Here is a 23,098-nt window from a genome sequence, read left to right on the forward strand (position 1 = left end):
AATTCAAATACTGAAAACAGCAATGAATCCAAGCTAATTAGAAGAATAATTCTGATATTACTGTTCTATTTCCTCTGTGCCATCCCTCATGCAATGACACATTTCACTTTGGTAACTTTTTTTACTGATACAATTTCAGATAGCCTTAGGCATTACAATTAAATTATCCTCTAAAACAAAAATAGAAATATTGGCATAGGCAGTTCCTGAAAATAATATGGAGAGCCACGCAGCAACAGGCCTGTCTGGAAAAAAACTATTTCAATTACTTATTTGTTTTTTCCATTTTCTACTAATGCAAACCATATATAAATTCGTGGTCTGAAAACATTTATCACAAATAAGTAACAAAGAACCTTTTTTATGTGAAGAACAAGAGATTAAACACAACTTTCTGAAAAATAAATGGATTACAATGCCAAATTTCTGGTTTCTCTTGTATGTCTACTACAAACGTAGGGATACAGCATCCTTTGGCTTTCAGATCTACACAGGTACTTCATTAATTTCCCTATGTGTCACAAAATTCAACACAGCACTCAAGCTCCTTGATGTGAAATCCTGGAATAGAGTCTCTAAGGGTGCACGGTGCTGCAATAGCTTTAAGTATTATGCACTCAATAGTGTAAAGTGCCTGGTATAAGCTGGAGGATCAAGGGAAAGGAAATGCCATTGCTACCTGCTATTTGGTGTAGAACAAGAAAGAAGCAAGCAATAATCTTTCCCCTCATGGTTTGCACTCAGCTGTGTACAGGCAGGCAACGAAGCCAATGTTCACTGGCTGAGAAACAAAACAAATGCAAAACACAGAAGGAGATACATTACATTAATCTGCTTGTTGCGCCCCAGAAACCAAACATTTCTTCAGTACACGGTTATACATAGTATGGGAAATCTCAGAAGCATCGTCTAACTTTCTCTAATGAACCAAATGAGAAATCCATTAATGAATTGGTCAGGTATAATTAACAGATGGTTACATAATACACAGGGGCATTACTGTAACTTAGAGATAGTTTTAACAATTTGGGTATTTCCAACATTGTCTCTTTTGCTGAGAAACAATTGTAAAGGACACAAAAAAATGTGTTTTTCCATGCATGAGGCCAAACTGGCTTGCACCAATGTTGTGATTCTACATGAAGGCTCACACTTACAACATGCAGTTTCTTTCTTGTGAGCCAATTTTTCAACCATGGCAAACATAAGAGAAAAACTACAGAATAAAGATGCTCTAATAGACTGAAATGAGATAATCATCAGGTGGGCCCCACCATGACAGAAGCAAAGCAACATTTAAATTAATATAAACAAATAAACAAATATTCTGATTGAATTTACTAAGTTTTGCCTAAGGAATCTTCTGAGTAGGTTTCTGGGCTTTTTTTTGTTCTTGATTGAATACCGTTTCATGGTTAATCCCACCCCAGTAATTACAATCTAGTGCTTTCCTGATGAACAACGCAGTATTTTCTAAGAATCATATTGTCAGATGTCATGAATGCAGTCGAAAATTACATCACAATTTCATCTGACAGAAATATAAGGACTGATCTATTTTAGTTACCACATAACCTACAATTTGTTTCCAGGTTTTAAGTAGTATTGTGTATTAATATAGTGTTTTCAAGATCATAATTACTGAGTACTTAATGTAAATCTCCTCTATAGTCTTATGTGTTAATGATTGCAGCATTTTGATGAAAATATTTAATAAATGCATGTTTAAAGTTGTTTTAAGTTACACAAAATGATAATATACCTCCATTCTCTCTTCCTCCCTTGGGTATGGGTATCTTTGCCACAGCTATGGTTTCTTTTCATGGAGTAAGGAAAAAAAAAGAGTTGTGAATTTTATACCGTGCCAAACAACTGATTGTTTGTTGTGCTGAGTGTTCGTGCTGACCCACTAGCAGTGTTTTACAGTCTGAAGATCAAAGTGCAGCTTGCACATCAAAATCAAATTCAAGCTTTTGTTTATTACTCTCTTAACCTTTCATCTGCACTTCATGTGCTTCACTCAGCACTGGAAAACAGAAAAGTAAAAAAAAAAAAGTTCAGAAACCTTGTTTCAGTGAGTGATCTTTACTTCTTGACCTACTATTAACAAGTCCTTTGCCTTTCTTTAAATTCTTCAATCACTATCATTACAATTAAACTCCTTTTGAATAGTGACTTAATATGTACAATTGTTTTGTTGTTTTTTTTAAAGAGAAAAAGAGAGCTTAATTTGCCTATGTGATGTTTATGTTAAAGAATCCGTGATAAGTTTGATAAGAAATGAGGTTTATCTCTAACCTTGCCTTCTCATTGTTGTATTCTTTTTAAGATAGCATTATTTTAGTTTTTTTTAAAGAAAGTGACACAAGAAGTACCAGATATACGTAAAAACTCTCAAGGGAAAGGAAAACAGAACCATTAATCAGTTGTATTCTTATAGAGGAATCCCCAAAGATGTCTTTAAAACAGCCTACTGCATTCTGCAAGTTGTTAAGCACAGGACATCAAGCCTGCTTTTTGCAACTGCTTCATTCCAAAGCATTTCAGCACTTGCATTTACTGAGAAGCTGCTATTAAAAGCACCTTCAATCTGCTTTATACATGTCAACTGCAGAATGCTATTAGCTGTAATTGGCAATTAATTTTTTTTTTCCTTTTGCTGCTTTTAAAGTATGATCAGATTCCAAAAAGTAAGGTTTTAGGATTTTGCTAATGTACCCTAAGTGATGTGTTCACCAATAGTGTAGGTAGTTTTCAGTGAAGAAAGTGGTCTTCATCAACATATACTTTTTAAGTGTGGGTCAAGAGATGAATGAGAGATGAGTGAGAACACAGAAGAAACCTCCTGGCATGACAGAAACAAAGGGAAAGAAAACACCACATGGGTCTGTGGTTGGCAGGCAGAACCTAAGTAACTGGTATGAAACTACAACAAGCCTATGTTTATGAGTGTAGGTACACTTTACACTGAAATCCTTCCTAAGAGAGAAAGCAAAAGTGAAATGGAGAGAAAAAATAGTCTTCCACTCACTGATAACTTTCAGACAGTCTTTAGATCTCAATATCAAGAGCCCCCTTCCAGAAAACTCAAATTCCAATTGAAAAAGCCCTCCACAACCTGAGAAACCTCCTCCAGTGTTTGATCACCTCCAAAATAAAAAAGATTTTCCTTATTAGGATTTCCTGTATGTGTGCTTCTTGTCCTTAAGTTAGATACCACTGAGATGAGTCATCTCCATCTTCTTCACTGCCTCCTGACAGCCATTTCATAGAATCATAGAATAACAGACTCACAAGGTTGGAAAGGACCTACAAGGTCATCTAGTCCAGCCTTCCTCCCATTACCACTGTTACCACAAGCCACTAAACCATATCTCGTAGCTCCTCATCCAGACTCCTCTTGAACACTGCCAGGGATGGTGACTCCACCACTTCCCTGGGCAGCCATTCCAGTGCCTGACCTCTCTCTGAGAGAAAAAATTCTTTTTTATATCTATCCTAAACCTCTTCTGGTACAACTTGCGGCCATTTCCTTGGTTCCTGTTTGTTGCCTGGGAGAAGAGGCCAGGCCCCTCCTCATCACAACCTCTCATCAGGTAGTTGTAAAGTGTAATGAGGTCTCCCCTGAGCCTCCTCTTCTCCAGGCTAAAAGAATTTATAAAGATTGGTTGAGAGATGTTTGCAAGGCAGCCTCAGAGGGCTTACTGTTTCACAAATAAAGATCTATGCCCTTCCAGCAACAGCTGGATGCCAGATGTGATACCTTAGGGCATCTGCCATGCTATTAGACATCTGTGTGAGCAATACAATCATTCCATCCAACACAAAACCCAGGTATTGGTAGGGGCCTAATGTTTACATATTTTACTTTGAGTTCAACTACTAACTGCTAGGCTTGGTTCATAAGTACAAACAGATGTCTGTCTGCATACAGAGGTGCCTTTTGTGAATACTCTTAGTAAGTTCAGCTCAGGAAAATAACTTGTTCAAGAGATTTTTTATTTTTTTTTCCCAGAGACAGTGATCAGCAGTGCCAATCATTTTAATTTCCTGCAAAGAGGCCTGTATTTCAAAAAATCTTTCTCATTCTATACAAACTCAAATTGAAGACAGCGAAAACCAAAGCCTTTCAATATACTCCATTTCTTCTGGTGCCCTGCATATCGCTGACTTGGCAATGGGAAGTTCAGAACCAAGTTCTGGATAAATTTTTGCTGGGTTCTGCAACTTTGCAGGATGACTTTAACAACAGCTAACTATTAGTGGACATTGATCGTCACAAGTAATTTTGTTTCTTTCAGAGCGAGATTGATTATCTTTACCTAACTTGTGCAGATCTCCAGGGAGGATATGTTGAGGAACCACACAGAATGGGATGAAAAAAAAGGACTCAAAAGTTTTAGCAGCAAAAGACTAACTAAGCACTTGTGTAAATGAAAAGCTCACATCTCATGACAAAAGCTCTCCTCTGTGTAGCCAGGGAAAGGAACTTCATTTATCTATTTCAATCATCCAAATGCTAGTTTTCAATCATTAATGGGAAATAAACCTTAGTCCCATCTTGCCATTTTTTTTCCTTTTGAATGTTAGAAGAAACCCACACAAGAGCAGAGGAGGACTGATATCCTGCTAGTGCAATGGTCTACCACAAAGGTGACTGCAGTAACAGGAATAAAAAAGGAAAACAACATATATGACCCAACCTTTCCTTGGAGTTCCAGCAAAACATAAAACATTTTCAGCTGGAGAAAACTCACATCAGAAAAGAGCCACATTAGCAACGTGAAGGCAAGTAAATTATTTTTCTTTTCTATCAAGAAGAAAAAAAAAATAGGAAATAGTGAGCCCTTTTCCCTTCTGTATTCTCTTTCAATTATAAATTTAAGAAGTTGAGAAACAAAATCTAGCAATGTGCATCCAAACAGCTATTCATTATGACAACAGGAAAAAATCAGTGATCAAATGGTTTGTAAGCTTGGAATACTCAGGATGTACAGGTCTATGAAGCGTTAACAGACAAAGTTTTAAATTACTGGAAAGAAATGGTGAAAAGAATGTTAATATTCTTTTTATTGTGAACATTTCCCTTTCTGTCTCCCATAAATTAGCCTTCCTAGTTAAGGGCTGTATAAAAGTGAAAGGAAAATATTTAGAGAATTTTTTTGAAGAGGCATGTAATAATAAAGTGAGTAATTATAATAGCATTAGGACACTCAGGAGTGTATTTTACAGGGTCATTAATATGGTTCATGGGTAGCTGAAAGCGCATGGCCTTTGGCCTCCTGCCTCACAACACACATGGGGCATACGTTAATGGCTCTGTAAAGCACACCCTATTGTGTCTCAGTGCTTTAATAAAGCCTTGCAGATGAAATGCAAAACCATTTTCAGTTGAGCCAGAGTACTTTCCTGAAGTTGAAAGGGAAATTACAGCCACAGAAGCAAATCTACTGATGTGCAATACATTATACCAGCAAGTAGGGATGCAAACAAACTTTTAGGGGAAGAATTTAATTTACCCATATGCTTCTTGTTAAAATCTGTGAAGATACTAATTAATGTTCGCCAACTCCACAAACCATTAGAACCTTTAGAAGTAACGAAAACAAGTTAGGGAGATGCTTGCCTTTTCTCTTTTAAACTTTGGACTTACATGGTACTATGCCTCCTCTATTTCTGTTTTGCGCTGAATACCTCATTATCGCTTAATGAAAAACAAAACAGCCTAAAAAAATTTTACAGCATACCTGCGGCAACGTAAAATTACTCAACAAGAATCCTGATGAAAAGTGCTGAGAAGGTGAAAAAATAGTGATGAACATGAGAGATTTCATGAAATCAAAAAATCAGCAGCTGACAGAAATGTCCAGTAAGAAAACATTTTTAAAATCAGTGAAATTCTTAAACAGGTAGTGAGTATCTCAGATAGAGACGGCTCACCATTTTTGTTCTATTACATTAGAATCTCGGCACATAAAACATGAAATATTACTGCAGGGTAATGAAAAAGCCCAAGTATAATTTCTCTCTTACTTCTCATCTTTGAGCAATGATAGACCCCCTGAAACATGCAGCAGATATTTCAAACACTTAGAAAAGATACATCACCTTCCTTTTTTTCCAAACTGTTTAGTTTGCAAAACATACAACACAAGAGATAGTGAAAATACTTCTACAAAGACATCAATATCTATTGTTTATATTTGGTTGAAGGTAATTATTGTACTTGACATAAAAAGGGATATTTACCAATAAACATCATTTACCCAGTCTTCTGCAGAACTTCATCTAGCAGTTTGCCATGAAACACGCATATTCAAACTCAATTTTCACAAAATAATAAGTACGTTTCAGTATATCATGAGGTGTGAGAAAACAGCAAACCAAAAAATGCAGTCTTCTATATATTCCAGTTGGAAAGTAATGCAAGTTGCTATATTTTAATGTACATTTTTCTGTGTTAGCAGAGGTAGTTATTTGCACATGGATCCCACTAGATTGAAGAGAAAATTTAAGACCTGCACTGCTGCCAAGAGTTTTGGACCTTCTAAATCTACTGTCCACATTACAATATAGAGCCATTATAAAGTTCTGTGACAACCTTAAAATACAGAGCTTGCTCAACTGATTCAAAAAGAATCATGAGGTATTACAGTAAAGAAGCATCAAATCAGTATTTGAGCTAGCACCTCCATACCTAAACTACATCACACATGAAGAAAACATAAAATTTGAGCAGTATTATGCATTTCAATAGGTTGAAACATGTGAACAGCATTTCCAGTCAAGACCTTTGTCTTGTTATCCGTTGCTTCCAAGGTCAGAAGTATGCAGAACTGCTTCATTTAAACATCAGAAAAGACGTGACTATTTCAACATACGTAATAAAATACAATGAATTGAGGACTCAAAAACTATTCTATCTATGCCAACTGTACTATATCTGGGAAGAGATATAATCTAGATGCTAAGCTGTAGCATATTTCCTAATGTTACGTAATTATGATCTTTATAACTTCCTGATCTTTCTACCTTAGTTGAAAATCAGAAGATTATTTCAGTGATGGAATGCTCTGCAGTGAGATCAGATTGCATAGAAGTCTTAATTTATTCCCACTTCTGGATTACAGATCCTTTCCTGGGAAGAGTGGCATACTGGAAAATCTGATTTGCTTATAGGGGCAGGGCCAAATCTGATGCTCTAACAGGGCTCTCGTCACAAGACAGCCAAAGGCTTACAGCGTTGTATAGAGGATAACACATTTTGAATACAATAAACATTTGTATCATTGTGGATAAGAGGTAATGCGCGGGGATCAATGACAGTGTAAAAGTAATTTGGCCAAATATTACTTAGAGGTGTAGGTAGCTAGATGGTAAGAATTACAAACTTTATGTAGGATAATAGGGTCAAAGATTTCAATTATTTTTCTCCTGAGGCAATAAGATTTCCATAACTTGTCTTCAGTCTTTCCTATTTCACAAATTTTATCAAGTTGAAGTTTATTGTGAGTTCAAAGATTAATCTGGCAAAACTGAAATATTTTTATTATACGAATTATTGATAAAGGGAACTTATCTTACCAAAAAGCAATTTCTCTTTACAGCAATGACACAAACTGTACAGCAATGACCAAAACAAATAGATTTTAAGTTTGATATTTGTTATTTTTTGTTTACCAAGAAAAGAATCCTAATGACAAACACTAGAACAAACTTGTTAGTTAAAGGGTACCTGTACCAAGACAGAAACTTATCCAACGGCAAAGAAAATAATGTCTTTGAGCTCTGAAAAATAAAGAAGTGAGTATATATCCATCTAAGCAGATGGATAATGTCAATTTGTTGTGCTAGAAAAAGCTCAAATAGAAAAGAAATGGTTCATTTTTAAAGTGCACTATATATTCAGGTTTCCCATTTCATAAATATCTTGCATGCTGTGCACTGCAGTTGACCCTTTAAACGTATCTAGTCAATAACCTATTGTTTACTTCAAGTTCATTTTGTCATTTTGATGGTACAGATTTGAGTGTGGCAATCTTCCATTCTCTGCTTCACTGCATACATGACTCCCTTTGGCTGGTACTAGCTCACAAAAAAGCCACTAAAATGTCATTAATTAGAGCTGGTTTGAGATCCAAATGCTAATTCTATTAAAAGATCTATGAAATTAGGACACTGTAAATCTAGATGAGTTGTGCTTGGGCCTCCTGCAATCTGTGTTGACCTGAGGTTACCTACTATATTAAATACAAATTGTCTAATACATTTTTAGAATGCTATGTGTAAATCAGACCATGTGAAGTATGTCACCAGAGGGAACAGAAAGCTGCAGCATGCTTTTTATCTTAGCTTGTTCTATTTATCCAGTATTAAATTCATTTGGAGTGCTCCATACAAAGAAACAGTGATACTCAAGGATAAGGTGAGGTCAGATAAGACCTTCAGGACAAGTTTTCTTCTGCATAACCTCAAGGTGATAAAATTTCATTTATGAATGACTCAACATATATATATCTAATAGAAACTTGTTACGAAGCTGTCAAGGATCCCCAAAAGTATTTCTGAATTACATTCTCTGTCTGTTCATCCAATTCAGAAAACTTAAATGAATGATTTTCAACTGCACATTTTGATGTGCTTTGCTATTAATTTTCCATCTTTACTTTCAATGTAATGTACTTTTAATTAGGCAATAATATATAATTTTCTGTTCATCTATCATTACTACTCAAATATATTAGTAAAGAGAGAATAGAAAAAGGCACATCAGAGACCTCTTTGTAGTAAAGCAAAGCTGGAAGGAAATGCCATCTCCTGATAGTATCTTTAGGGTTTCATAAAAAGGTAATGGATGTGCTTGTCACAGTCACTAATGATCAAACATTTTCCCATTTTGACTGGATGTTAAATCGTGAACTGTAAAAGAAAACTTCATAGTCTAAGCAATGCAGCCAAATAATCTCAGCTTTTTTCTTTCTTTCTTACTCTTATGTCTAACTAACATAAACCTTCCTATTCCACAGCTGCATAAGCTGAATGGTTACTATGATGAGGATAGGTGGAGAGGCTTATTTTTGAGAGGCAAGACAGCTCCCCAAGTTGCAGAACAGGCCATCTATTATATAGGCAAAAATGCATAAGTGACACAGGGTGCTAATTCATCACAAAAAAGATACTCTTGGTTTAATATTTACAGTAATATTACCATGATAGAAAAGGCAAGGCAAGAAAAAAACAAAAGCAAAACATTTTCTGATGGAAAAAATACTCAGTAAATGATTACCAAAAATAAAGGAATAAAACATTTTAATAAATTAGGTTAACACACAATAAATCAGATCTAATTTGAATGCACTCAAATAATTTAGTTTTCTATTCTGCTTAGGAAAGAAAATGAAAAGAAGACAATGTCCTCTAGTCAATCCCAATGGAACTCGACTCGTGAAATCATGGCCTTGTTTGAGTTGCAAGGGACCTGTAAAGGTCAGCTACTCCAACTTCCCTGATAAATGGCCAGGTACTTCAGAATTGTTTTGATTTTATTATTATTATTATTATTATTGCTGTGTGTGCCCATCCCTGTGTTTGATCCTGCAAATGGCCAAACAGGTACTTCTTCAACCCATGGGTAATGGCAGAAATGCAGGGCCTGGAACAAATTGCCCAACAGTCTATATTTAATGCCACCCTTTTGCCTATAACCTATTGATCGTTGACTGTGTTATGTCAGGAGCAAAACATATTTTCAAGCCTAATGTATTTTCCAAACACATGTCTTCTAACACACAGCAACAAATAATGTTAAAGCATAATAAGACTCATCCTCCATCACTTCATTGTTCACAAAGCTCTTGCAGATGCTAACAAAAGTAGGAAACAACTTTCACTGCAGTATTTTTGCTTTGCTTTCCTTTGCTTTAGTATTTGATTTCACACGACTGCTTCAGCCCACTGTAGCCATCTGACACAACAAACTATTGAAAAATTGAAGTTTAGGCTGAAGAACACAATAGGACTCTAAGAATAGCTCCTGTCAAAAGCACGGTGCATAAGCAACAATTTTCTTGTTGTATTGCTTCAAACTGTAGGCAAACCAGGCTTTTCCATATTGGGAAGTACTGTATTTATCAGTCTCACTGATTTAAGTTCAACCGTTGGCAATATTAGGATTTAATATTTATAAGGATAGCAGGCCTTTCAAACACAGTGCTACAGTAATAGTGCAAATGATTACAAACTATCATTAAAAGTAAAAAAATTGCCAAATAAAAACAACAAAAAGAGGTGGGAAAAATCTTTGCCTCATGAAGAAGAAAAAAATGAGGAATTTAAAGCAGTGGTTTACTTAGAGATTCCTCTGAACTATTGTTCCATCACTCAGTTCAGTTTAATCATGAGCTGCTTTAAGAATGTTTTTCTTTCAGTTCTGCTAAATTCCAGGGTCCAAAAGACAACCAGAAGCAAGAAAAAGAAATTAATAAAATGAATAAATGTGTGTTCAGTTGGCATGAATCAGCTGACAACTTTTTCTTTCCTCTTGGGAACATAAACTAAGGGGGAAGAAGCCAATAGTGACTTCTCCTTTTCAAAAGAAAGAACATAGAAAACAGCACTGGGGGTATTAAATCCATCTATCATGATATTTGTCTGGATGTTAAATAAACTCCTTTTATAATTCCTTTATGTTTCATTTATGAAATTTAAATTAAAAGCTCCTGCCTTTTTAACAGTTGGAGATATTTTAGATAAGCATTTGAAAACTTAATTTAGTTGAATTCAAAACCCAAATTTATCTTCAAATCTGTCTTTTCATAAAAATAAGCTATAAAACTATAAAGATTTGTCTGCACCTACTTGTGTGCTATCCTTCAAGGACATCAGACTACTCACTAGAAAAGATTGCTTGTACAAGACTCGCATTTAAAAAGATTGCAAAGAAGATATAAATAGTCTGTTTCCAATGGTTTCTTACTCAGCAGTCCCTAAGTTTCCAGGGCAAACAATTCTCTTCTCCATCTCATCAATATCTAAGGAAAGATTCTAACAGACTTTCATTCTCAGACTTGCTTCAGACAAAGTCAAAATTGGGTCAGAGAACTCTCAGGGTTTTTGTTTGGTTTTTAAATGCACTTGCACCACACTTCAATTTTTATTACCTTTACCAAAGAGATTCCACCTCTAAGCATTCTAAAATTTTAGGAAGGAGCAAATCTCACATGTCTGTAAACTGTAGTGCTCCAAGCAGTTTAATCTATAGGACAAAGATTGTTTCCATTCAGAATAAAAAGAAAATACTGTAAACTGTACCAAGAGCTGTCTGCTACGGACTTAATAACGATAATGAAAAGAATCCAATGATAGCATATCCTCCCTTCCCATCACTACCAGTTTGGACAAAAACTCTAAACATTTATTTAACTGGATTTCTTGTTAAGAACTGTCACAGGGAGACTTCTGGTTAAACAGTGGCAGAATTCCTAAGACTCACATGGATCACCTACATTAAGAGATTCACCCACAAAAATCAAGATGTGAGAAATTAGAAGATAGTCCATAATCTTCTCCTGTGGAGAAAGAATCCTTCTATTACTTTTCTACATACAGCCAGGCATTTTAAACAGCAATGAAGTGACATTTAGTCCTCCCACAAACAATGGACAGAGAAGCTAAACCTTACGAGGTGTGAGTTTGGTAAGGGAAGCTGGGAGTTTGTCAGTTATGTATTTGTAAAAGCATGTCTTTTTTAATGCTACTGCAAAGAGTAACGTTTGGCTGTACCATTATGGACAAGCAGTTCTGTACACCAATGAGTACAAGTTTGGAAACAGACAAAGCTGATATATTGTATGATTACAAAAGAGTTCAATTCTGAGGCTGTCTTACACAATTGTCTACACTCTAAGAAATATAAAGAAAGCTGTGGAAAAAAAAATGCAAACTGTGCAAATGTTGTTTCTTGATTGCTTGCATATTTCTACGCAGCTTACTTATAGATGTGTAATCATCCATGTGGTAGATAATTCAAAGAAGCACAAAAGCACGAATACAAATGGCAGCCTCACAGTCTCAGTAAGATGTTAGCACTGGGTTACCCTGGGGATCAGTCTTAAGATCCCGAGAGGAAAAGCCATTACCATTAGTGAAGAAATTTTCATCTCTCAAGCAACGATCACTTTCAAACACTGCAACTACAAATGAATTTAGGAATCAGACTTATTTACAAAAATAAACAATACCTTCAGATCATGGCTGCTATATCAGTGAACAAAGCACTCTTCTGGTATTTAATACAGATAAATCTTTGACATATGAAGGACAACACACTTCTTTGTGTATAGTCACAAATTAATAACCACAGCACTAATACATGCCCAAGGACTCAAAGTAAATTGGGAGACAGGAGAAGGGAGACAAACATGCAAAAAAATCAGTATTTTCTTCCTTAAAGAAGGACATCACAGATGAAACCTCCAACCAGATGCTAAGGAGATTAGTCCAGCAACAAACAGTCACACAAACTGAAAATCGAGTTCACTGATTTTCAGAAACAACTTTCTGCTGTAAATGACACTTGTCTTATTGAGCTACTTCAGATGCTACATAGAACACCCATATACCTATGCAAGTACTGCAGAATTACTGTTCTGAGTTTCAAAATATCTGAGAATTGAAATCCTACCTGCAGGAGCCTTAGCAAGTAACACTGCAGCAAACATGCAGAACAAAACAAACAATCATTGTCACAAGTCCTGTCAGACTCTTATCATATCTGTGAGTACAGTGAGCAGATAGCAAAGTATGTTTTTTATATATACAGCCAACCAGAGACATACCAGGCAAGTCTACCAGTAGCATCAGCATATCCTATTCATTCAGAAGGAACTCTACAATTTGGTTTGGGAAAGAAGTATTGGAGATATTTGAATTCTAACCACAACTCATTTTAAAACCACAGTGGAGCTCAAAACTCATAGGCATAAAGTGTAACTCTTACTAAATAATGTTTTTATAAAGTTCTTAGTTCTTTTCAAAGCATGAAAAAAAAATAATCACTTCCAACAGAAAACTCTATTGTCTGTGATTTAACATTTATATATATAAAACTAACTCACCTATCTCTGAAGTAAAGCATTGCCACTATTCACAGAAAACAAGAGCTCATCTGAACAACTCAGCAATGGAAACACCTGCTTGATGACAGTAAATGCAAACCAAAGAACACAAATAGTACTTGCAATGCCATTTACCTCATCCTCAGAGTAAAAAATCTTTTTTCTTCTTATTGACAAATTTGTAAACCAAGGAAAACTGTATCAATGATCTCTTTTTGAAGAGTACGCTCTCATGTATAACACGAATCACAATACACATATCAGGGATTAATGGAAATCTGAAAGCTTCTTACCAAGTACCCCAAGGCGATAGTTGACCGTGATGACTATCACATTCCCATAACTTGCTAGAACACTGCCATCATATAAATTTCCAGTGCCTTCCATGTAGGACCCTCCATGAATATACACCATCACAGGCTTAGGTCCCCCACTGTCCCGAATGTCTGGAAAAAATATTAAGACACATTTTATCTCAAGAAAGAGTCAAACAGGATGCATGCAATATTTACTTATTAATTTAGTGAGGTTATTTTTCTTGAAGTGTTTCTCAAGCAACATCTTGACATAAGAAAATGGGCAGGCAGTATAAGTGTTTCCTTGTGGTTTCCAAACTTATAACTACAGTTTATATTTTTGAAACACTTATTCGCCCCAGTAAAGCAGAAAGGGTTTGAAAATGGTAACACTTGCTCAAATGCAATGGGGCTGTGGTCTGACTGTGTTCCTGCTGAATTGGACATAAAATGTACATTAATATCACTGTGAGCACATTTATGCATAGCCTATTCAGAACATCTCAGCCCATCCTTCTGCTCACTCAGCTGAAGGCAATCCATCATATTAAGATAAAGAAGCTTTCTCCTCATACACTGATAGCTTCCAGTATGACAAGTCAATAATGTATAAATTACAAATTCTTTATAAACTTATATGTTAGCTGTCTTGTTAGTTCTAAAGCCCCAAAGTTTAGAAATGACTTGGAAGCTGTTTAAAACTTAGACCTCAGTCACACGCTATATATATAACCTGACTAGCCTGATGGTTAAGAAAAGTGGGTACTTCTTAATTTACTCAACTGTGGCAAGGAGTTTTTGCTGCACCTGAAAGGGATGATCCCGCATTCAAACAAAAAGCAAGTGTCCTAAATGAGACACTGAACTCAAGTAACAATTTTAAATCCTAGTAGCTCTACCATTCTCTCAGAAAATTAGATACTGACACATCTTTTGAGGCTTCTTTTTAATTAGGACATTGATTTGGGTATCCTTTCCCTCTCAGACTGTGTGATTTTCAGATAGATGCATCTACTCAGGACAACATCTTGAATATCTGAAAACTTGAATCACTGCTGCTTCTTGTGAGGACTGCCCTCTTAAGCACCAACTTAAATAAATTGTTAATTGAGAACAGGTAGAATAAGATTTGCTTTTAAAGGTTTGTTTTTCTTTGATTGGAAAGAAAACAACTAAAATATGACCTTAAAGTTTTCATTTGTCTGGATTAAATTGTATTTTGAGCTAATTTACTGGCAGAGTCTTTTCTCCCATCTGACATGAACTCTAATATTCCATTCTAACAGTCCTTACAAATAAAGACAATAACAAGAGAGCACATGAAAACTTCCCAACGAGGAATATGCAGTGCATATTCTGGTTCAAAGATGTTTCTGTCATTTCGAGAGCATTCAAGTGAATTCCCTGATTACTCACTTCAGCATTCGAAGAAATCTCAGATGCATTGTTGATTCCTTCAATTTGGATGAATCTTATTTAAGATTCTACTAGGTAAGATCACTCTAGGCTTGCATGAATTGTTCTGAAATGCTGTAAGGATGACTTGGGAAGGGCAGTTAAACTAAAAGCTGTGCTTTTAAAATTTGCTGGAAAAGATCAGCACAGATGTGTCTGTTTATAGAAAGCCAGGTGCTTACTATTATTTTGATATTGATTGTAATTTGAAGAAAATGCCAGAATGGTCAAGATCAGAAATTGGATCTCCAATATTAGAAGTATCAGAACAATCATTTATTCAAGACCAAAAGGATGATGAAGTGTTCTACATGAAATTGCTTGTATTGCTTTCCTTACTCCAGCATTCAGTAAGGGCTTTCCAACAAGCAATTTTCAGACTGCAGTGCTAAGGAGATTACTTCTCTTCATTGTCCACAGGATAGAATTGTAAGCTCCTGATGTTTAACATCTACACCAAGGCAGAAGTGTTGTGAAATTCCCACACTGTTTTCAGTAGCTGGCATGCTTATAGCCTGCGCCTTTTTTTTCCTTATTATTGCTATTATTTGGTACAACTATGGAAGCAATAATAAATTATTAATCTGAAATCATTGTCTGACTGTTCCCAGCAGAAACTGTACACACTTAATTGTATGCTTGGTGGTAGCACAGGGGGAGACTGTCTCAGAATTCTTCTTTAATTAAAATTACATAGAATTACAGAGCACCAACTGTGAACAGTAATGAAATGTTGGTAGCACTGGCCTGTTTATCTGGGAAATAATATTGGGATATTTAGAAAAGAATGGGTGCCTGTCTTCTGAGAAAAGCAGGCATTTGTGACTAAAATCAGACACAATTTACTTGGAGTAAACTCTGTCTGTGCCATATTTTTGTTATCCTCTCACTACTATGTTTGTAAACACCACAGGCAGATAAAGAAAGGCTCATTTTAAACTTGAAGAGATCACTGCAGTTCTTTCTGCTCACGTTCGGCAGTGGTCTCTGAAAACTAGAGTTACATTTTCTCACACATTAATAACAGATACTCGTTATGGAAGTAGCTTGCTCTGAACAGGCCAAAATAACTGGGGTGCAAATGTGACATTTCATCCAGGAATTGTATATTTAGATAAAATTTAATGGAGGTGTGGGCAGTACATTTATAAAGTCCTGCTTTAAACAAACATGACACACAAGTAATTTAGAGCCGCGCAGTAGCAGCAGTGTCCAAGACCCTTCTCAAACTCAACTCTTCTGGTTTTATTCACACAGAAGGTAAGTTTGGAGTGCAATGATTTGTTTGGCTTTAAAGTGCTGGTTTATAAAAGATATAAGTAGGTCTTATGATATTGCTGTGAACAATCTTATTTATATGCTGTATACATTATCTTTCTTATTATGATTTCCATCATCTCTCCTCTGTACCTTCCTAATGTTTGTTGCAACTGTTTTTTTATGCCAGCTCTTAATTACATTGCAGGCAATTTAGGAATGGGGCTATTCTTTATTCTGTGTTTGTTATATCACACAACAGGGAACTGAGCCTGACTGTGAATATTGGCCACGATTGTCATCTATAACAAAACATAATTACACATTCAGTCATTTGAAACTCATGTGAATTGGCCACGTGACTTAAGTATAACGTGCAGAAAACCATCAAAACGGGAAAGGAAGAAACCTTATTGGGAGAAAACTCACAACAAGAAGAAGCAATTCACTATACATGTCACGAGCAGAATTTGCTATATGACAAAACTGGAATTTTCTAAAATATTTCATTTCTAACTAAAAATTGTGAAGTTGTGATGTAGGCTTTTAAGTTAACTTTTCATGCTTTTTGGAACCTGAAATAACACTGGAACCTAACCTACTTTTAGGTAGTTTACTGTAAAACCTACATATTCCTTACACAGATCATCGCTGGATAAAAGTGGTTCACTTTCGCAAACATTTTTCATATAAAGTTCATTGGAGCATTGTACCAATCAATGCAATATTTCTGACTGTTCAAAAGCCCTTTGAAAGTATGCAATCTTGCAGTCCAAATTCATCAAAAGCATCATAGATGCATGCTATAAATTAGCAAATGCCCGTATCAGTACTAATATATAAACATCCAATTAATGTTATATTTTAAACCTGTGATATTAGCTAGGTGGCCTGAGACTGCTAAAATACCTGTTGAACTCCTGGTGGGAATGCAATGAAGTTTCAGCCATATTTCATATATTAAAAGACTGCCTCTACACATTAAGTTTGAGCTAAATAAAAATAATTCCTTTTCTTTCATTTGTTTTTGTATCTGTGAAATAAAAGGAGCATTTGGGCTATCCTGGAATGCCTAATTGCACTTGCCTGAAAGAAAGGGATTTGAGATCCCAATGAAGGTCTATAAAAATATACTTTGCAATGTAAAAAAAGAGACAATTTTTGAAGGTTGCTACAGGTATGCATGTGAAGCATGGTCTAATTACAGTGGGACCTCAATGGACAGCTAAGTAGCAACTTTAAACTGTTAAATGATGGCTAGAAATGCAAAAGCTGAGACTCTTCACCATACAAGCAATACTTGACACTGATAAAAATATAGCAGAGTCCCAAGGAGGTACTTAAACTAAAGGTCTGTCAAAATTTGTACTATGCTTTTCTTTGAGTGTTAATAATATCACTGCACCCATCATCTGAATTGAGCTTCTTTGTGTAAAGGGAAAATAACATTGCTAAAATTTAATATGCAAATAGCATGAGAATCTGTACACAGGAATAGGAATCACAGAACTAATAGGAATGGGAGATAAAGTGAACAGAAGATGTCTAAGTGTTTCCTTCAACAAGTCCATCCAAAGCAGTAAAATCTGTGCTACTCCTGTCTGGATGGAACTCATTAGGGGCCATAATTAAAGCTTGGAACGTGTGGTTGCTTTCTGAGGTAAATGAATGTGTTCTGCTGTTTACTGATCTCTGAAGTCCAAAAATGTACAACCAGAGCCAGACGGAATGATTGTTTCTCTCCCCATTTCTTACCATGACAGCTGAAAGCAGACGACAAGCTAAACTTAGCAACCTAGTCTATTTTAATACTAATAGAGCAATAGGATTTTCTGGAAAAGATCCTGTTTTCTGAAATGCTTTCTTCTCCTGTGCCAGTGAAGCTACAGACTGTTAAGCATATGAAGGAAATTGCAGATGGATTTTGCATCATTAGCAATTTAAAATTGAAGAGAGAATTTTGTTTTTGATTTAAAACATGCTCTGGACCAAGAACTTCCTTCATTCTATGAAGTTCAATGGCCCCTGTAAGGCAGAGCATCACATTAAATGATCAGAATGATCACAGTTACAGCCTGTGAACAAACAGCAACATCTGTTCCCAATCTGTCTCCTATTTCACAGGAGGGATTGGAATGGAGAAGGGAAGAATAGCTGCATCTAGCAATTACACTGCAGCCCTCACTTTGAGGCACGCATTGACAGTTCCTTGCTTTGCTGTGGACATGGCATCTGCATTCTCCACAATGTCTGTATTCCTCATTTCTAAAAATGGAATAATAGCATTCCTCTATCTCAGAAGGATGTTGTGACAGTGAATACATTAAAAATTGAGATGCTCAGATAACACTGGGGACTAAATAAGGATCTAAGATTGACAGATTGATTTTCTAAGTAATGTGTGTATGACAGAATGGTGGATGAGAAGAATTCATTTGTGAGCAATCCTTCATGGATATTTAATACAGCACTAACTACTTAGAAGTCCAGTTGTGATCACTGAGTATGTAGGCTGATTAATAACTTGTGTTGCTGTATTAAGTCATGCTAGCAATTTTAGCATACAGGAAATGAGAGTCTAGATATATATATTTTTTCTTCTGTAGCCATATTAAATGAAATAAAAATCTTGCACTATGAAAATGCTAGTAGAAATATATTAACATTATCAAGATATTTTGCTTTTTAAAACAAACTTCACTTCTAGACTGTGTGCACGCATGAGGAAGGTGCTGTTTGTTCAACTGCTGAATGACTTAAATTTTGCTATATCTATGCTAGATATTACTTATCTCCTTGTCAGCAAATAGGTATAAAAATTAAATAATAGTAAAAACTGGTATAAAAATTCAAAGATGCTCACTGGTTGCAGCTCTTTTTGCCACTCCTATTTCTAGTGCCTGCCCAGGTAATTCAATGTTTATTGAAAAACAGGTAAGCAGTCCCACGAAAGGGCTACATAAACAAGAATGCTATCAGACTGGGGGGAAAACGGGTATTTATATAATTTGACTGCGCACATATTTCACATTGGTAAAAACTGAAAACACCTTCATTTTTTAAACAGCAAATTTGCAGATCATTAGCTGGTAATGTGCACTGCTGCCTTCGGGTCTTCTAAAAACAAAAATGAAAAATGATCTAATTAAGTCTGGTCTACTGGTTGCAGCACATACCAGAGATCCATGTTTGATTGCTGATTGCAGCACTTGTGCTGACAAGGTTTGGCCAGCAATACTGGCAGTGACTTGTGGCAGATAGGAATAGGATTATTGAACGCTGTTTTAAAATGAAATCTGATCAAACTCTGATGTGTGAGTGACACAACACAGAATACTTTGCAGGCATTTGAGCCAAGGAGTTGCTATGAGAGATTTTTCAATTGAGAAAGGCTTACAACAAATGTAAGTGGGAGTTCTGAACTTCCTACATAATACAGAAACCATCCTGGGCATTTTAGAAATCTCTGGACATCTGCTTACATAGCTTGGATTCTGTGGCTGTGTGAGACAGTCCAGGTCTCCCTAATTCCAGCCACATCATTCATTTAGTTTAACGTTGGCTATATTTTGCTCCCAGTATCACAACTGTACTTTTAATCAATATAAAAATCTATCATGCTGCAAAAGGCAAAGGGTTGAATGGGCAGATTAGAAATCTAGAGAAGTTGCTTTGTACTTCCTGTCTATTTTTCCTGCTGCTCACATCCTAATACATGACAGGTAGTTTGTGAACTCCTCAGTTCTGCATATGCGAAACATGCAAGAGCTCCAATGCAGAGAACAGGTTCACAAAGCAGGTCATCCAATGCAACTGCTCCCCTGAGAGACAGTGAAACGCCGTGCCTCAGCACACAGTGTTTCTACTAACCTAGCAGACATTCCCAGCAGCCTTCAGTATCTACTGGTCATAAAAATTTAAGCTTGCCCTGTCTCTCTGAGACTCCTGGAAGTAGCAAACATCCAATTAATGCTTGCATTCTTCTATTGGCACAGAAAGGGGAACAAAACCACCACTTGTATGCCAGAGAAAATTAATCCCAGTCCCATAAAGTACAGAGATTTATTAATGTTGTAAATGTGTTTCTTTCCCTCTAGTTTGATTGCTGTGCTCTTACAGTCCTCTCTCTCCTACAGCTGTCAGTGTGGGAGTTGGGTTTTCCCTGACATGGATGCTGGTTCTCCAGAGACCGAGATCTCTACTCTCATTTGACTGTGTGTTAAACTGCTTTCTGATAGCAGCCACTGCAGAATGGCAGCAAACTGTTTTAGTAGTATCCTGTAAGTGTGTCTACTTAGGCATTGACTCAACAAATGTTAAGGCATTAACATCTGTCCTGGCAATTATACAGCAAATTAGGAGAGCCATTAAGGTCCACTGGATGAATAAACCGGGTTTCAAACTGTTTCTTGAAACACTGTTAAAACAAGACAGAATCACTCTTACAGTGGCTCATCCAATGTAACGTGTCGTAGAGAATTCACAAGAATATCTTTTGCCATGCTTTGTCATGAACTAACATAAAAATGTCTTGGACTCAGAGAGCTAAGTGGAGTTGAATAGCATGAGAGCTTTCAAATGTGTTTTTTCAATTAGAATTTCTTTCAGATCTTGGGCCAGCTGGTGGCCTTTTATTTACATACTTAACTTCCACTTTAGAAGAGGATTAAGTAAAATGGAAGTTTGTGAGTTTACATGTAAAATCCCTGCTCTGTTACTAGTTAAGAAGCCGAATGCTGATTTTCCCTTTCTTCATCTTTTGTGATAAGACCAAAACAGTTAATTATTAAAATTTTAATAAGAGCCTTAGTGTTTACAAATTAGGCTTTATCATGAAATCTGGCCAAAATAACCAGTGTTAACAAAGCAACAAGTAGAACCTACCAGGCTTATATTTGTTTTATACACTGGCCATAAAAAAAACAAACAAAAAAAACCCAAAATATGTGCCTAAGATTCGCAACTTTGAAACAAATCTAATTGAAGGGAGGAGACTACTCAGGAGATAGGGCCCCTTGTTACCATTTTCATTGCCTTGAATAAAAATCAAATCTGCTCAGCTTATAACAGATATAATACATAAACGGAATTGTCTGCTTGACATTTCAAAGTTTTGATATGACTTGGTAATAGGGATTCTAAGGAACACAAGCAGATAGACATCTTTGCATGCTTGTAGAAAACAGATGGGATCAGATTCCTTTAGATGGCATCAGTTTAGCTCCACTGAATTCACAGTTGCTGTACAGAGCCTGACCAACTGCAAGTACTGCAGCTGCTCCAGGGCCGCCCCTCTTGTACAAGGAGGTGGGGCAGTCATACAAGTACTCGTATTTGTTCTGGTCACTATAAATGCAAAAGGTTTTGTATTTGGGGAGATTCAGTTGCTTAAGAGACACTTTTTTTGAAGTTTTCTGTATTTTTTCCTTTTACGAACAAAATATTTGATAAGTTTATCAAACTGATATTGGTCAGTGAAAAAACAAAAAAGAAACATCTTTTTACTTGGTGAAATACATAGGGTTAGAAAACATGCAAAAAGGTGTACAGATAAACTTTAAAAGAGTGTTAGTTCAAATAGAATGGACAAAATTGAGTCAAAAGGTGGAATGCAACATATCAAAAGTCCATTTCAAGAAAACAAAAAACCCTCTGCTTTAAATATTGTTACTGTTTGGTATCAAAACGTAGAACTTAACGACATTTTCTTTTAAAAAAATTTAAAATATATATATATGTATAACAACAAGCAAGAAGACAAAACACATCAAAAATGGGAATAATAATTAAAAAAAACTCTTCAAAAGAAGACAAGAAGTCAAAAAAAGAGGGGGAGAAAAAAGATTTTCAGGGATCCTTGTCATGCAAATCAGTTTGGCGGCAAAAAAATACCTTCATCTTCAGCACCGTCATTATCACCTAAATCATCTGTCTGTTTCTTTGTAAGGGGACCTAGGATTGAGAACGGAGAAAATGGAGGAAAAAAGACAATTCAAGAATATACAAGACTGAGGAAAAAAAAACAGTGATATTAAATTCCAATGGACGTTTCAAGAAAAGCATTTGCAAGGAGGGAAATCTCAGTTTATAACAACCAAATTTTCATCCAGTCTTTAAATATTACTGCAATACCTTCCCTGGGGGTATGGCTATTAGAAACAACCAGCACAAGAATCAAAGATTGCCCAGTGCTTTACTTTTGTTAAATGAAGAATCAAAGTTTGTTTACTAAAAGCATACCCGCTACAATAGATTATGCAGAAGCACTTAATTTCTTAATTAGGAATAATGGAGACAAACGTCAAATTATCTTACATTTGATAACATCAGGTAGCTAATAAACATCTGCATTTGGTTAAAACAAAACTTCCTGTGCAATGCAAATTCTCATTCTCTTTCCTTTTTGATACATTTATTACATTCTCATTTAAATAATAGTTTCCCTTGAAACCTTTGACCACCTGCTGAGATATCTGTAAGAATCATGAAAATCCATAAGTTGAAACAAATGTGAAATCCTAGACCGACTGAAAACAATGATTTTTGCCATTGATTTCAATGGGGAAGGGTTTCACCACAGTATACAGAAGCTCCATTGAGTGTGGAAGTGCACTTTTAGCTTGGGCAGAATGCGCTCTATAATAATTTCTTACTTCCATAAATAGTTTGAAACACTCATGCCCAGCACTATATCATTAACAAGTCTTAATAGATGTATCACATTTTCCAGTGGGAAAAATGCCCACACTTTTACTGAGTAATAAAAATATGCACCAGAAGGAAAGTCAAAGGCCATTTTGAAAATATTTCCACGTCATATTTTATACACTTACAAACAAAAGACAGTTGGAACTCAACATTATCTTTCCTTTACTACTATTTTTTTTGTTCAGAGCACTCTCATTTCCATGACATTCTGTAATCTGCATGCAAAAAAGCAATCAGTACAAACAGGACTAAGTAACAAAAAACAAA

At 35.8% G+C, this 23,098-nt stretch overlaps 1 protein-coding gene across 8 annotated transcripts in view; it reads right to left on the reverse strand.

Moving 5' to 3' along the window:
* Window positions 1-23,098, reverse strand: part of NLGN1 (neuroligin 1) — a 334,592-nt gene that overhangs the window by 154,693 nt on the left and 156,801 nt on the right. For 5 of the 8 annotated variants that reach the window (XM_015871902.2, XM_015871903.2, XM_015871906.2 and 2 more), the window contains 2 exons: window positions 22,016-22,075; window positions 13,409-13,561 (listed from right to left, as the gene is read on the reverse strand). In XM_015871902.2, coding sequence (XP_015727388.1) covers window positions 13,409-13,561; window positions 22,016-22,075 — 213 coding nt within the window. The remainder of the gene's footprint in view (window positions 1-13,408; window positions 13,562-22,015; window positions 22,076-23,098) is intronic. The other 3 variants (XM_015871908.2, XM_015871907.2, XM_032446556.1) reach the window with 1 other exon arrangement.

Source organism: Coturnix japonica, chromosome 9, assembly GCF_001577835.2.
Source record: "Coturnix japonica isolate 7356 chromosome 9, Coturnix japonica 2.1, whole genome shotgun sequence".
NCBI classification, from domain to species: domain Eukaryota; kingdom Metazoa; phylum Chordata; class Aves; order Galliformes; family Phasianidae; genus Coturnix; species Coturnix japonica.